Source organism: Peromyscus californicus, unplaced genomic scaffold, assembly GCF_007827085.1.
Source record: "Peromyscus californicus insignis strain IS unplaced genomic scaffold, ASM782708v3 Scaffold_7__1_contigs__length_154581171, whole genome shotgun sequence".
NCBI classification, from domain to species: domain Eukaryota; kingdom Metazoa; phylum Chordata; class Mammalia; order Rodentia; family Cricetidae; genus Peromyscus; species Peromyscus californicus.
The window spans coordinates 37,761,007-37,778,090 of NW_026294595.1; the positions used below are offsets into that span (position 1 = coordinate 37,761,007).

At 43.3% G+C, this 17,084-nt stretch overlaps 1 protein-coding gene across 1 annotated transcript in view; it reads right to left on the reverse strand.

Annotated features, from left to right (window-relative positions):
• Pla2r1 (phospholipase A2 receptor 1) overlaps positions 1–17,084 on the reverse strand; it is a 138,085-nt gene that overhangs the window by 19,282 nt on the left and 101,719 nt on the right. Inside the window, 7 exon segments of the mRNA XM_052724437.1 lie at positions 2,902–3,038; positions 5,448–5,551; positions 6,236–6,300; positions 9,696–9,853; positions 10,341–10,376; positions 10,932–11,064; positions 15,315–15,399. Coding sequence (XP_052580397.1) covers positions 2,902–3,038; positions 5,448–5,551; positions 6,236–6,300; positions 9,696–9,853; positions 10,341–10,376; positions 10,932–11,064; positions 15,315–15,399 — 718 coding nt within the window.

The window sequence follows — 17,084 nt, forward strand, 5'->3', positions numbered from 1 at the left end:
TGCCTGGCCCACAGTCAGGACAAATCTCTCTCACCCGCCAGTCCCAAGCCGCTCAAACCCGACCAAGTAAACACAGAGACTTATATTGGTTACAAACTGTATGGCCGTGGCAGGCTTCTTGCTAACTGTTCTTACAGCTTAAATTAATCCATTTCCATTAATCTATACCTTGCCACATGGCTCGTGGCTTACCGGCATCTTCACATGCTGTTTGTCATCATGGCGGCTGGCAGTGTCTCTCTGACTCAGCCTTCCACTTCCCAGCTCTATTTTCCTCCTTGTTCTGCCTATACTTCCTGCCTGACCACCGGCCAATCAGTGATTTATTTATTGACCAATCAGCAACACATTTGACATACAGACCATCCCACAGCAGCTTCCAGACTGTCTGAGTAAGTCACTGACACCGTCCCTTCTTACCCATGGCTTCACTTCATCAGTTTCAGTCACTCATGGTGACAGGCAGTGACAATAAAGGTGGGTGGGAGTGTGTGTGTGGGAAAGAGGAGGGACAGAGGTCAGAACAGAGACGGGAGGCAGCCCCTTAATTCTGTTCTAAGACATGGTTTTCTTTTACTACTGGTTACTGTGACTCTTTCTCTTTTAAAAGATTTATTTATTTTTATATATGTAGGTTAGTACCCATGCCTGAGGAGTCCAAAAGAGAGTGTCAGATCCCCTGGAGCTAGAGCTAAATGTAGCTGGGAACTCCCCGTGTGGGTGCTGGGAGCAGAACTTGTGTCCTCTGTAGCAGCAGTACAAGCTCTTAGCTGCTGAGCCAACTCTACAGCCCTTATGGTTTCCTAACCCACTTCATTTATAAATGGAGCTTTATTAAAGTTACACAGTCCTCAGAAGGACCTTCACGTAAAGGCTTTCTCTACGGTGGTTACATTGGGAGGTGCTGTGGACACGTAAGAGGAGAAGCCTGAGGAGAAGTCCTTAAGAAATCAAGGTGTGCCCTCACAAAGGACCCTAGTCTCTGTTTCTGTCTATCTACTCCTTACCCCACATATGTTCAAGATGCAAACACTTGCTTTTTGATTCTGTTTTAAAATGAAATTTTGGCAAGATAGGCATTTGTTTGTGTCTGTAGCAACTGACTCTAGGAAGCACTTGTCTAACTGGCCTTAAGTTAGCTTAAGAAACTAATGGTCATATGAAGAAGGAAAAGTCCATCAGAATCCAAATCTGAGCCCAAATTATACAGGAGAAGATGTAGGGGAAAGTATCTGTGACATGTGATTGGAGGTTGTGTTCTTAGGTGTGATTCCAAAAGCACAAGAACCAGAAGAAAAAGTAGATGCACTGGGCTTCATCAAAATTATAGACTTCATGCATCAAAGGGCATTATAATTATAAGGGAGACATCATTATAATTATTAGGGCTAAAAACCTGATGGGAATTCATTACACCAAATACTAGAAAGAATTCCTATAATTCAACAATAACAAAACCAAATGACTTAATTAAAACATGGACAAAGGATTTAATTAAACATCCTCCCCCCAAAGTACATGAATGAAACCTCCTATTACATATGCAATTGCAAATTGTTTACTTGCTGGGAAAACACATTTGTCAGCTTCTCAAATAGCTAAACAAGAGCATTCTGACTTAGCGACATCATCCTAAGTGAAGTGAGTCAATCGTAAAAGGATAAATACCGCATGTCTCCATGTACAGGATTCATGTTCAGAGAGACAGAAGATATCATGGTAGAGCCATTTACTCAGGAGCCAGGATGTGAGGGGGGAAGAAGAACAGGGATATTACTATTTAATGAATGTAGAGTTTTGGTTCTGCAAGAAGGAAAAGGACCTGGAGATGCACCGTACAATATACTGATGCTAAACACTCGCAAACCACGCACTGAAAATGACTAAGGTAGAAAATGCTATGGTATGTGTATTTCACCATAATTAAACTCGCCGTGTGTGTGTGTGTGTGTGTGTGTGTGTGTGTGTGTGTGTGTGTGTGTGTGTGTGTGTGTGCGCGCGCGCGCGCGCACAGAATTCAGGGAACTTTGTTGCCTGAGTTAACAGTGATCACAAGATGATGAAGAGCGCGCCTGCCCATGTGACCACCAAACACTTAGATTGAAATCTGCTGTCCACAATTAAAGAGCAATTTCATGTTAGCGTATGAAATTATGACTCCGTTTCATTTCTTAATTCCCTAAGAGTTAAACAACTACCGTTTGGGATTCACTTGAATCACTTCCACCCAAGGCCTGTAAAGTTATTTTATTACAAAACCTAAGGAGTGGAGGTAAAGTCTCAGCCTCAGCGGAAGGCCGCAGCAGAGATCGTAAACCTGGCTGACAGGGTCCCCGCTGGCAAGCTCTTACTCTTAAACTGAATTCTGCACCAAAACGTCGGCTTTATGAGGCTCAAGATGACATTGACCAAATGACATTATTAGTTCATCAGTTTACAGGTGGCGGGAGTCCTGCTGCTTCAGGGCGGGGAAGATGAGGAGGGACGGAATCCGGGCCCTTGAGAGATTACAGTTTATTTGTGGGCCGGGCCTAGATGAAAGGGCACACAGGCACACACAGGTGTAAACACACACGTGCGCTGCAGACACACACCCACATATCATATCTAATGACTCATACAGCACAGGGACATCACTAGTAAAATGGCCTTTGCAAATGAGGGGTGGAGGCACAGTTGCCTTGCCCAAGACCTGTTCCCGAAAGTTTGTCCCTGAACGGAAAGCCTCTGAAGTCATTGTAAATTGTGACAGTGACATCTCAGGTCCTGTGGCTAACTGGTGCTTTAAACAAACAAACAAGCAAACAAACAACCCCCCCCCCCAAACTACCTTCACTTTTAATTACTTTTCAACTGAAGATCTACAAAAGAGAAAGAAGGAGACTATGAGCAGAAACTTGCCTTGTAGTTAAAATACAGCCAGCCTCTGGGGCACGTCCCGTGCTGGACGGGTGGCTTCTCCTTCTCGATGACCCATATTTTCACTCTCTTACAAATGCTGGGCATAGGAACAGAACAGTCCTCAGTCCCCCAGAGCCCTGTGGGAGGGGGAGACAGATCAGAAAAGCCACAGGAAGCAGGACAGCCCCTCTACAGTCTTTAGGGGCCGATGTTCATGGCTGCTATGGTTTTTCACAATTTTATTTTTTTGAAGTCTGGAAACTGAACTAAACTACGAATTACAGAGATCTCTGGTGACACCTCTCTGGGCAAGCTGCCACCTAAGCAATTAGAATGTAAGGATGTCAAAAAACTCTTTTAAAAAAATAAACAAATGCTATAATTTTCTGAAACAAGATTAATTTAAAGTCCTATGACTATTTGACTTGGGAAGCAAAATAAGACCTCATGGCTTTTAAGTATCCAGCTTTGGCATACAGGGAAAACGATTCTCAGAAAGTAGATCATCATTTCTAAAGATTTTAAAACATTTCTAGACTTTATAATCCTTCTTCAGGAAATGCAGGTTGAATATACCTAATGTAAATATCTAAATCCTAAAACGTTTGAGTGCTGACATGATGTTTGGGAAGTCTCGAGGTATTTCTAGTTGTGGATGCCTAGCTTGGAGACAGCTCACTGGTAAAACCCCTGTAAACATCCCCAACCTGCAAACACCAAAACACTTCTCTTCTTACTCAATAAAAGATGCTCATCTTACACAATAATGTAGGATAATTAAATCGGGAACTTCTCCAAAAGGAGGATTTTTCAGTCTTGACCCTTAAATGAGACAGACTCCCATATGAACATGTTTTCTGTAAGACAGCTCCCCAACTTCCCAGCCTCCTGCAAAACTGTTTTTTTAGTTTAGAAGGGCTGCAATTCCAGAAGAAAGGTGACAGGATGCCTGTTAGTACTGAGTCAAAAATGCCAGACAAAGAAGCTGCATGACAATGCAAGGCAGGTCCAGCTTCTTGTATCAAAACAGGAGTAAAAGAACGTGAGCTTCCAAGGTGGGGCTGGGCTGTGGTTATCAGTGTGGCTCCTCAGCTGTTCTTGCAAAACAGTCCTTTCCATAGGCTGTTGTGACACCTGCTGGTAAAGCAAGCGGATTCACCACAGCGTTCCCCTAACTCTGCCCACAGAGGATCACTTGCCTCTTTATTTCTCTCCTGACCATGTTAGTTATGAACATGGCTGTTTTTAATTTTTCATTTTATTTTTTGAAAGGATGGCTGGTATCAGTAGACACTCAGCTAGGCAGCACTGTTCTCAGAACATAGAGAAGCCACTCTCTAGCCTTGAGATGCCATTGGATCCAACTTGCAAATAGGTGTTCATTTAAGATGAGCAGTCATTAGTTCCAGAAATAATAAAATATCAATGAACAATAATATTGATAACAATAAACCAGTGAACTGAATGTAAGTTTTAAAAAAGATTTAGTTATTTTTATGTGCACTGGTATCTTGTCTATGTGTACATCTGTGTGAGAATGCCAGATCCCCTGGAACTGGAGTTACAGACAGTTGTAAGCTGCCATGTGGTGCTGGGAATTGAACCTGGGTCCTCGGGAAGAGTAGCCAGTGCTCTTAACTGGGACCATCTCTCCAGTCCTGAACATAGGTTTTAACTACACGAAGGAAAACAGAAGTAAATCGCACAGAGGTTAAAGTGTCAGCCAGTTTCCAAATAGGAAAGTAGGGATGTCTGAAAAATGGCTCCGCTGAAGTTTCACGGAGAGCCGCATTTACAGGGCATTTTTTCCCCCACTGTATCGAGTCATTTTAATGATTCCACCTTCACAGTTTTGACAATTTACTTGTATTTTCTACAGTTAGTACATTTTACTTTTCCTCTCACTCACATCTTTGATGCAGCCACTTCCTGTACATTTTAAGTTCCAGCCCCGCTTCACCCTGGAGTGTTAGCGTATTTCCTTGTAAAATTAGTGAACAACTCTTAACTGTTTTGGGTAGGGACAAGAAACATCTATTTTGTTTATATTTGATATAGAAGTGCATGTTTGTCGCTAAAGAAAGATTTCTTAATTTCATTATTGTATGTGCACAAGCATTTTGCTTGACAGTCACCCATGTGTGCTTGGTCCCAGAGGAGGTCAGAAGAGGACATTTGATCTCCTAGAACTGGAGTTACAGATGGTTGTGAGCCACCATACGGGTGCTGGGAATAGAAACCGGGTCTTCTGGAAGAGTGGCCGGTGCTCTTAGCCTCTGAGCCATTCCTCCAGCCACAGAAGGGCATGTCTGTAGCAGTCTCAGTGGGCTTACTTTGGTTCTGCTGGCTCGTGAGGACTTACCCACTTGTAAGTTTTTTACAGGAATGTGACTGCATGAATTTCACAGGATGAGTGGCCATCCAGAAACCCAATGGCTGATGAGTTTGCACACGATCAACAGAAGACAAAAACAAGCACACAAAGGAGCCTGGCAGCCTCTAGAGGGGCGTGCAGTATGAACCCAGACATGGTTAAGCAAAGTAACCTGTTACGGAAGAAATGAAGACACATCGCCGGCTCTGGCTATCCACTCTTTTTTCTCTTCCTCTGTCCCAGTTCTGGAATATCACAGGTGACCCATTACGCCAACTGCAGGACAATTTTGAAAAATTAAAAAGATTAATTTTTTTCACATATGTGTCATGTCATATCACTGTGTTTGTGTAGACTTATGCCACATGCATGTAGATGCCCGTGGAGACCAGAAGGAGGCGTCAAGTACCCTTGAGCTGGAGTTACAGGTGGTTTGTGAGCTGCCCAGGGTGGGTGCTGGAAACCAAATGCTGGAAGAGAAGCAAGTGCTCTTAACCATTGAGCCATCTCTCCAGTCCCAGGAAAATTAAAAAAAGAAATTAGGTCTCATTTTGCATGTTCAGAATCTGAGTTCATCTTTGTAGTTCTGGGGTATACACTGAAAGTGTAATAGTTCATTCAATTTGGTTAAATACATGCAGTCTTACCTACAGTTAATGCTGCATTGTATACACCAACATTTTCTAAAAGTAAAGTTTATGCTGTGTTTTTATCACACACACACAATAGGGGAGGCAGAAGCTTTCCCAGGTAATGGGCATGTTTGTGGCGCAGACTGGTGATGGCTCCATTGATATTGACTTAGAAACACCCATGCCTTTGGTTAGAAAAATGAACATTTGTAAGTTAAAGGTAACAGCTGAAGGCTATTCAGCAAACTGGTCACTAAGATCCAGTCCAATCATTCTGCACATATAACTTGTCAAATAATGTTAAATACAGATGAATCTCGGTTCATACTGAATTGGATCACTGGCTCTTCCTTCTTCAATTCCAATCCACCAATTTACGCCATACTTTGATAGCTATTAAAGGGAAGAAAGAGAATGTCAGCACTTATTGTTCTTGCTTACACTGTTCACTATTAAGATCAATGGAGATGCTATTAGCTTTTTATTCACTACAATTATACCTGGTTACATCCAGAGGAGCAACTAAGAGCTAGTGTCTAGAGACAACTTGACATTGCATTATTCTGAAACACTCCCTGTTCATTATGAAAGAGAGCTGGAATGAACCATTGAAAATATTTTCCGTTTCATTCGACATGAAAAGCCAAATTTCTAACTCTGTAAGAAGACATAAAACATAAAAGAGGAGATGGATTCTTTTTCTGACTGTAATTAGTGGCATCTTCCCTCGGTGATTTAGGGAAGTTCACTGCAGATGTCACATCTATTTGACAAACAAGGTACAAAGACATTAACAGAATAAAGATTTAGAGTATATGTATTAGTCTGTTAAGCTTTAAACGGTGTCAGCATTCAAAGAGAGAGACATGGCATAGGACAAAAGAATACTGCAGAATTCCAATGTCTGACAGCTAGAAAATTACCCTTTATCCATTTTATTAATCTAAAGCCAATATTAATCACCCAGCCTGAGCACAGTGAAGTATCAGATGCACACACATGTACACACTGCACAGCCAGATGTAATGCTGGACTTATGGCCCAGGAAATTGAAGCCCTGCTCCATAGTCATAAAAGAGGAAGGGGACAGAAAGGATTTCACTGAGCCATCTCATGTCGTGTGCTTTACAGTGTATTTGCTCCCTCTGTGTGTGTATTGAGATTCAAATGAACTTTTACGTGCCAAAAAACCTGTTCATTTTCAGGCATTATGTATTTAAATTTGTACTCTTGTTTCATTTTGAGAAGGCTTGGGGATAAATTTTAAGATATATTATTTATTTCCATATGAATTTCAGGTCATTGTGCAACAGAATGTGATAGCTTGCTAACATTCTAATTTTGAAACAAGTGTACTTTTATTCCTTAAACAGCGTGGCTGTCTGCCAGATCAGCAATTTGGGAATATTGCAAGAGGAAACTACTATAATTTGAGATCCCCGAGGAGCTGTTTCATGGACATGTACCCACACGCTAAATTCAGATTCCCATTTTCAGACTTTGGGATGACTCTGTTGAGGTTGACTGTGGGTGCAGCGAGAGGGCCACAGCCTCATCCCACCTAGAGAAGTCTCATGGGTTGCTGGAGGGTGGTGGCACACACCTTTAAGCCCAGCACTCAGGAGACAGAGGCAGGCGGATCTCTGTGAGTTCGAGGACAGCCTGGTCTACAGAGTGAGCTCCAGGACAGCCAGGACTATTACACAGAGAAACCCTGTCTGGAAAAACTGAGGGAGAGGGAGAGGGAGAGGGAGAGGGAGAGGGAGAGGGAGAGGGAGAGGGAGAGGGAGAGGGAGAGGGAGAGGGAGAGGGAGAGGGAGAGGGAGAGGGAGAAGGGAGAGGCAGAAAGGAGAGGCAGAAGGGAGAGAGAGAGGGAGAGGGAGAGGGGAGAGGGAGAGGGGAGAGGGAGAGGGAGAGGGGGAGAGGGAGAGGGAGAGGGAGAGGGGAGAGGGAGAGGGGAGAGGGAGAGGGAGAGGGAGAGGGGAGAGGGGAGAGGGAGAGGGAGAGGGAGAGGGGAGAGGGAGAGGGAGAGGGGGAGAGGGAGAGGGGAGAGGCAGAAGGGAGAGAGAGAGGCAGAAGGGAGAGAGAGAGGGAGAGGGAGAGGGAGAGGGAGAGGGAGAGGGCACATGGGTAACAGCAATCAAAATCATGACCTGTTCCATGTTCCAATTTAAGACCTTTAAAGAGAGATTATGACATTTACATCTTAAGTGGCACAGTTACTACAACCTGAATTAAGGTGTGGTAAACCTCTACGCAGCACATTATACTTGTGATGTATGTGGTAGAAAACTTCATGGGACAAGCTGAAAGATGCCCAGGCCAAACACCCTGGTGTGGAAAGTGAGTATTTTAAATGTTAGCTAGGTATACGGCCACAACAATAGAAACCTAATAACAGGTGTTTGAGAGAATCAATGTAAAATGACCATGCATTTCATTAATCAGTTACATGTTGGTATGCCCAAGTGGCCCTTCCAGTTAACATTACATGGACAATCACTTTCCAATGAGATAGAAACACAAGCCAACAATCTCATCCGCTAGCTTTCTAAAGCAAAGGCAATCTGTCATCTTTTATGTTTTTACCAAAGTGATCAAGGGCTTTGATTTATTGTAAGGGCTTAAAATGCCAGATTTTGGGAAATCATGAATTTGATATACAGTCTTAGAAGTGTTTATAAACACAACTTAAAAGTAACAGTGGGTTATTGTTTTAAAATGCAAATACTGTAGAGCACAGATAAAAGTAGTAGCCGAGTGACTGATGGACGAGTCATTCATGTCCGATGACTCTTCAGTACTGATAGCTTTTAATGTTTCCATCAATGATCAGAAAGAGAAGATTGGTCCAAAGAGAAACATTCAGAGCTTGCCATGATAACACTCTGTGGTCTGTTATCAACGAGGACAAGGAAACACAAGAACCCTTGAAAAGAAAAATCACTTTTTCAGACTTTAAAAACTGTACCTAGCTTTCTATCTTACGTTGAGTTCTCCTACACTCCAAGTGTTATTTTTGCCTTTCACAGTCCACGGAACTATTCTTCATAGGAAAGGGACATAAAAATCTGTTATTTAAAAGTAATTACTTATTCCAACCGTTTTGACATTTATAAGATGGGTATGCCTCAAAAACGAGTGATATGACCTCGACAAGTTCGACTCCTCACCTTGGAGTCGGTAAATTCTGCACTGGCCCACTCTGCAAGGATATTCCTAGGCACAAGACTTCTTACTTGTGAAATGTTAATGCTCACCATAAACACCACCATACTACTGATAACGAAAAGTGCCAATCGTGGGTAGAAATGAATATTGCTTGGAAATCTACAGCTAGGTCCTGCCAGACTGAATATGTATATGTCTCCACCCTCCCTAGTCTTTTATATTGAACTCCTAACTCACAAGATGGTGTATGAGGAAGTAGGAGCCTCCGGTGAGTGATTAGATCAGGGGTGGGGAGCCCTCTTGAGGGGCGTTAGCGTCCTAGTGAAACGGAGTGCAGAGAGTCACAGATGAATCTCACGAAATAGAACTCAACTAACTTAACACCGTTGCTATTACAGAACCAAGTGAAGCCAAAGGACACAGCCACATGACAAACCCACGTCTCCACTGTTTTCTATTAATCTATAGAGCAGGAAGGAAAACAGTCCCCGAAAGATCCATGACTTTCACGGAAACGTAAATGAATGTGTGAAGTCAAATTTTGAAAAGATCTCCTCCCCATAGGACAGAAGAAGGTGTAAACCATGAATTTCGTGTAGTGATTTGTGTTCAGGTACCACTCTGATTTTGCTGTGGATGAATTCTTGCTCCTGAGCGGAATAAATTGTGAGGAAATCACTCCGCAGCCAGCCACAGACAAACTCAAAGGCGTCCCACTCTGCAGCGTGGGTGTGGAAGAGGTACTCGGCATCCTGATAGAAGAGCCAGGGCGCATCTGCAAGGAAACCAGATGATGATGTTGACCGCGTCAAGACTAGTGAGGGATGTAGGGCAGACTTGAAGGAATGCGGGCTATAACTGACTCCAATAGCAGTTTGTAATTTGGTCACTAGGCATTTTAAAAAAGGGTATAAATACATGTGGATACACTGTACACATGGGCCTGTGCACACACATATAATGTGCTTATTTTCTTAGTTTATCTCACATAAGACCCCTCCACTAGTTTTCAAAGGTCAGGGATAGATACACATTTTAAAATAATATGCCATGAAAATGGAGTTGTGATGTTAATTTCAACCCGACTTAATGAGTACAATTATTACTTGGATTATGCCTTCATGATCTGTTAATTTGAACGAATTAGCCCTAGGTTGATATATAAGAAAGCAAGCTGTATGGGAAGGATAAGATAGTACAGCAATACTATCCCCTCTGCGGTGTGTGTTTAGAAGTTTGAGAATTGCCAGGTTGGCTCTTACCGTACTGGTACCAGTCTGGAAAACTGGGTCTCACATCTGTAGAGTGAAAGCAAAGCATTTCGACTGAGCCTTCTGCACAGGTGCACAGTTTCTGAACTACCTCACTCTAACCACACTGTTCCTACTTCACCTTGAAAAAAATAATTTTTTAAGGACAGATGCTCTGGACTGGTTAGACTCTGTGGAGAGTTCCAACATGAAGGGGGAATCTCCAGAGAGTCTAAAGAAAAGACGTAGACACTTGCTGGGGGCCACTGCGTGTCACACACTGTCCTGGACGCTTTCCCGCATTCACAGCACAGGTAATCCCGTGCTTGTAACGTCAGAGTGATATTTCTTTCATCTGTATTTACTCCATAGGTCAGCTGGTGACCTTCCTTCCTAATGAACAACTTGGCACAGGGAACTGTTCTGTCTTCTCTCCTCTGCCTGCTATCGATGCTTACTAAACTAGTGTAGCTAGACTCATCAGGCGGGCTGTTGGCCGTGTGGCTCAGGGTTCGAGTGCTGAGATTTTGAATCTCTGTGACTCTTCATTTGAGAAAGCACTGTATCACATTAAAACTCAAGCATACAGTGAAGATCTTATACCTCTTGGGATTTTGCATATCCACTCGTGTTTGGAAGCACAGTTCGCGGGCAGCAATGTTTTGTTTGCTTTATACACAGCACAATTTCTTGCATCTTCTCCAAAATAAGTACTGTCTAAAAATGAAGAGACAACCTGCGACAGATGAAGTTTGTTATTCCTTAATGATAATCCCCCAAAAGAGTTTCAGAAGATCAAAGGAGGCACCCATGAGTGCTAGGGCAGTGGTTCTCAACTTGTGTGGGTTACGACCCCTTTGCCGGGTCCAACGACCCTTTCACAGGGGTCACTCAAGACCATCAGAGAACACAGATATTTACACTATGACTCATAACAGTAGCAAAATTACAGTTATGAAGTAGCAACAAAATAATTTTTATGGTTAGGGGTCATCATGACGTGAGGAACTGTATTCAAGGGTCCCAGCATTAGGAAGGTTGAGAGCCACTGCTCTAGGGACTCCAGAGGGATCTTTAGAAATGACTGCATGTCATTCCAGGGTTAGACTCGTCCACATTTGTGAAGACTAAGCTAATGGGTACTTAGCTTTTTTTTTTTCTTTCTTTCTTTTTACCATAAAGCATGAGGGGCTGGGGATATGAGGCAGCTGATAAAGTGTTTGCTTTGCAAGCATAAGGACCAAAGCCTGCAGCACCCACATTAATTTTTTTTAAATTTTAAATCCAACATAGCAGCATAAGCCTGCTATACTAACACAGTGGGAGCGAAGGGAAGAACCCTGGTCTTACTGGCCAGTCAGTGTAGCCCAATTGGTAAGTTCCAAATTTAGTTGGGGGTCCTGTCTCAAAAAAGGTAGAGAGTGATTGAGGAAGACCCTTGACTGTAGGTAGAGTTTTCCTGCCTGGCCCACAGTCAGGGCAAATCTCTCTCACCTGCCAGTCCCACAGCCGTCAGACCCGACCAAGTAAACACAGAGACTTGTATTGGTTTCAAACTGTATGGCCATGGCAGGCTTCTTGCTAACTGTTCTTTCAGCTTAAATTAATCCATTTTTATAAATCTATACCTTGCCACATGGCTCGTGGCTTACCGGCATCTTCACATGCTGTTTCTCATCTTGGCGGCTGGCAGTGTCTCTCTCACTCAGCCTTCCACTTCCCAGCTTTATTCTCCTCCTTGTCCCGCCTACACTTCCTGCCTAGCCAATGGCCAATCAGTGTTTTAATTATTGACTAATCAGCAACACATTTGACATACAGAACATCCCACAGCACTTCCCCCCCTTTTTTTTTTTTTAAAAAAAGGAAGGTTTTAACCTTAACAAAGTAAAATTACATATAATTTGGGAATTTGGGCGTAGCTTCTCTTACTACTTCCTGCTGGAGGGGGGCACTGTATCTTATGGGGATACAAAGAAAATTTTAGGATCATGGAAAAGTCCATGAGGGTGTATTGTCTGAGCCAGTTGCCTTCAAACCATTCTGGATGTTGGATCATCTGGGCCATGGTGTCATCGGAGACCTTTCAGGGGGTCTTGGCTGGTCAAACCTGATGTATCTTAATCTGGAACAAATCCATAGCCTTTGGCTTTCTGTGGGAACAAAAGCAGAGTCTCCTTTCCAAAGTAACATATCCTTATATCCAAATTTTGAAGTCAAGGCACCTTTAAAATATACATTTTGGCATAACTCAACAGCTTTTACAATCAAATATTTTTCTGCAGTTAAAAGTCCCAAAGACAACACAATGCAGATTCTCTGTGTAATATCCATTTTTCCGTGGCTTATTTTTTATACTACCTTTACTGTCTCTTTAAAGACTTTATTTTTTAAAACTATGTATTTATTTCTATAACTCTATATATCATCTTTTTTGTCTCTTTCAAGCCTACGTATCTTTTACACACATTGTAAACTATTACATCTGAATCTGTCTTATTGTGAATCTATTGCCTTAAACTGCAGCAGCTGTGGCTGCTGGCTCCACCCACCTCAGCTTCCCAACATGGCCATGGTTTACCGCCAGCTCTGGGAGCTATCGTGGGTCTATGCTTTTATCCAAGCAGCGTGTAGCCCAGAAACCTCCCCTTTTGCTCTGCACCAGCAAAGGCTAAATCCACTATGCAGCTCAAAGTGCCACTTGCAAAGGCCTCATTCCCGCCATAGGCAGGTCGAGCACGCACGCTAGGAACCCACCAGTAGCTCAAACCAGCAGCTGCCGCTCATTTGAGAGAGACAATTAGGAACTGTTTTTAGCTCCGTTTTAGAATCTTTTCTCAGGTTTTTAGGTGGAAACTCTTGCCCCACATTGGGCGCCATTTGTAGGTAGAGTTTTCCTGCCTGGCCCACAGTCAGGGCAAATCTCTCTCACCTGCCAGTCCCACAGCCGTCAGACCCGACCAAGTAAACACAGAGACTTGTATTGGTTTCAAACTGTATGGCCATGGCAGGCTTCTTGCTAACTGTTCTTTCAGCTTAAATTAATCCATTTTTATAAATCTATACCTTGCCACATGGCTCGTGGCTTACCGGCATCTTCACATGCTGTTTCTCATCTTGGCGGCTGGCAGTGTCTCTCTCACTCAGCCTTCCACTTCCCAGCTTTATTCTCCTCCTTGTCCCGCCTACACTTCCTGCCTAGCCAATGGCCAATCAGTGTTTTAATTATTGACTAATCAGCAACACATTTGACATACAGAACATCCCACAGCACTTGACATTGGCCACTGGCTTCCACACACATGTGCAAATATGCACGCACGTGTACACACACACACACACACACACACACACATTTTTCTATTGTTTTCTTCAGAAGAAATCAGATGCATGCTTCTTTCTGAACTTGCATTGCTGTGGTGGTATGAATGAAAATAGGCCCGTAGGCTCATAGGGAGTGGCATCCATTGGGAGGTGTGGCCTTGTTGGAGCAGGTGTGGCCTTGTTGGGGTAGGTGTGGCCTTGTTGGAGTAGGTGTGGCCTTGTTGGAGGAAGTGTGTCACTGGGGGTGGGCTTTGAGGTTTCAGAAGTCCAAGCCAGGCCCAGTGTCTCTCTCCCTCTTCTGGCTGCCTGCTGATCCAGATGTAGAACTCTCAGCTCCTTCTCCAGCACCATGTCTGCGGGTATGCCACCCGGCTTTCTGCCATGATGATAATATAAATCCCATCTCAGCTACAAATTTGAACCCCAGCCTTTGAATAGGCTTTTTTTTTTTTTCTTCATTGGTCTTTATCCACCTTGGCTGCTAGTATTTGACAAACTGGGAAATGTCATGACACTGTTGCTTCAGAGTCAGATTACTGTATGCAGATCCTGGCTGCCCTCTGTAATACCTCAGGTGGATTAACTGTTCTATTGTCCACTGGGGCGAGCAACTGGAAGGACAGAATGTGATCATGTACAACGCACCTCGTCCACAGAATGTTAGGAAGGTTTGGGAAACAGCGGCTGCCTCGAATGTTCCCTGAAGGCTGGTCCTAACCACCCCCTTTCAGAGCTGAAATGGTATCTTGTAATCTTCCTGGTCACCTTGATGAAAATCTGAGAAATCCTCAATGCCCCTGAAAAAACAACGCAACAGCCGGGTCCTTGCAAACCTTCACAGAAGTTTGCAAGTATGGGGTGGAATGAAAGCAATGCTTTTTCCACTTCTGGAACCACCTTGTCTGATTAAGAAGGGTGACAATGATTGCCCATTTTCAGAGAGAGAATAAAAACCATTCATAAAAATTCTGTCTCTCTCTCTCTGTCTCTCTTCTTTCTGTATATATGGAGGGGAGCAGGGGCAGGCAGGCAGAGACAAGAGAAGGATGTCCTCTGTCTTCCTCTGTGCTGATCTCTCTACACCTTATCACTTTGACATAGGGTCTTCATGCTGAGCCAGAAAATTACCATTCTGACCAGCTGGCTGGCCAGCAAGTTCTAGAGATCCACCCTTTCTCTTCCCCAACACTTAAGTTAGGTGCAATTGTGTCTCCCTTTTTATGTGGGTACTGGAGATTTGATCCTCATGGTTGTAAAGCAAGCATGCTTACTCACCAAGCTATCTCATAAGCTCCTCAGTAGTTTTTCACTGTGACATGGACAAAGGCCCCATACTCACACAGGCATTGTGTAGGAAACGGGGGTGGGTTAGAATCCGAGTATTATTGTAAAGAGCAGCTATTTCTCTGAATGGGAGGCGGTTTAGGGGAGTATCTTTGGAGATTTGGATTTTTTCTTAGGATGAAATATAGGTGTCTCAGAACAGTATGGTCACCCTGGTTTTCCCAGGACCTTGGTACAATTGCTGTCATGGCTAAGACCTAATATAAGTTTGCCAAGGTGCTACAGCTCCTTCCAGGCTCACTTGGTTGTTTGACTCAGTGGGGGTCCTGGACCACCTGGCTTGACTTCATTTCCTGTATTCAGTTTGAACAGACTTACAGGTGTCCCATCAGACCACTCCCAAGAACCAGCATTCAGGGGGTTCCTTTTATTAAATCCAATCCAGAATTGCCTTTCTTGTGTCCTAGAAGGAGAAGAAACAAAAGCTTTGTTTTTCCAATCTCATTCCCAGCATGAGATGAAAGTTTCTAAGTTATGGTAAAACATTTATGTGAACAGGAAAGAGCTGATGCTAATTGGCAGGATGTGGCAAGTTGACATCAATGGATCAAACATCGTTTTATATGCAAAACCCTGTGCTCTGAAATGAGAGGAGACATTGAGACTCACATACTCCTGTGTGGCTTGCTCTGGGCTCATGTACAATGAAGAGTGTGTTGGTTTGAATGAAAATGGCCCCCACAGGCCCATAGGGAATGTCACTGCTAGGAGGTGTGGTTTGATGGAGGAACTATGTCACTGGGGGTGGACGTTGAGGTTTTGGAAGCTCAAGCCAGGCCCAGTGTCTCACTCTCTTCCTGCTGCTTGCTGATGCAGATGTAGAACTCTCAGCTAATTCTCCAGAACCATGTCTGCCTGCATATCATCATGCTTCCCACCATGATGACAATGGACTAACCTCTGAACTGTGAGTCAGCTCCAATTAAATGATTTCCTTTATAAGAGTTGTGGTGGTCATGGTGTCTCTTCAGCGCAATAGAAACCCTAACTAAGACAGGGAGAAGAATCAGCCTATACTGAGAACAGGAGCTTTTCGTAAGAATGAAAATGCCTTTCAATCAGGTCATGAGCACACTGAAAGGAGCTGCTAGGAAATCCTAGAGCAGAGCACCTCTGGATGACTTTAACTGCTGTATGATTTACTGCTTCACTCTTCTTATGTGCTGTTTTACTGTGGTTTGATTTGTTGCTCCTTTATCAACTGTTTGTGTATTTTCTCAAAATTGATCACTATCATCCCCATGTAACAAAGGGTACACAGAAAGTTTAGGGATTTTTTTACCCCCCAGTTTCCAACATAAATAACTCTGTGGCCAATCAGCCCAGGCCAGGGTAGATTAACTTGAGCAGTCACCACTGGTTTAGACTTGGCAAGAATCTTCACAGAGAATCACCGTCCCTTCTATTAGGCAGAGAACAAATATGTCAAATTGCAGAGTACTCAATAAATCAAGCAATAAAGCCTAATTGTACGATGAGCCATCTCACTAGGATAATTTTCTGAGAATAATTTTGAAGAATTAAAGATTTAAGAGACTCAGAAGTCGTGACAGATGCTTTCCCCTGCTTAGCACAGAGAAGCATGATCCTTCTGCAGGGTCGCTTCTCACATGTGAAAGACAAAGACCAAAGTCAAGCGCAGGCCAGAGCATCTGAGGTCACTGGTGTTTGGGTGGCCACTGGTGATGCCATACTTCTAAGAAGGTGAAGGTGACCTTAGGCATCTCCAGGGCACAGGCTAGAAACCAACTTCACTCTTCCTACACAGGGAACATTCCATCTATTTCCTCACTGATTTCAGCATTCTTTGTTTTTCCTGCTCTACTGGCTCATGGAAGACAAATTGATATTTATGTCCTCTCCACTAATTTCCTCAATTGTGTGATTTTTAAACAACACACATTTGACACAGCTGAATTCCCTTAGCAGTGTGGGCAAAAACAAAGCATACATTATACAACTTCGGTGCTTAAAGGCTGAAGATCAATAATTTGAAAGATGCACAAAATTCTACTAGGAACCTCAAGCGTGGACACTTATGTGAACAGAAAGAACACCAGTACATTTGATCTTAAAGGAAAATCGTTT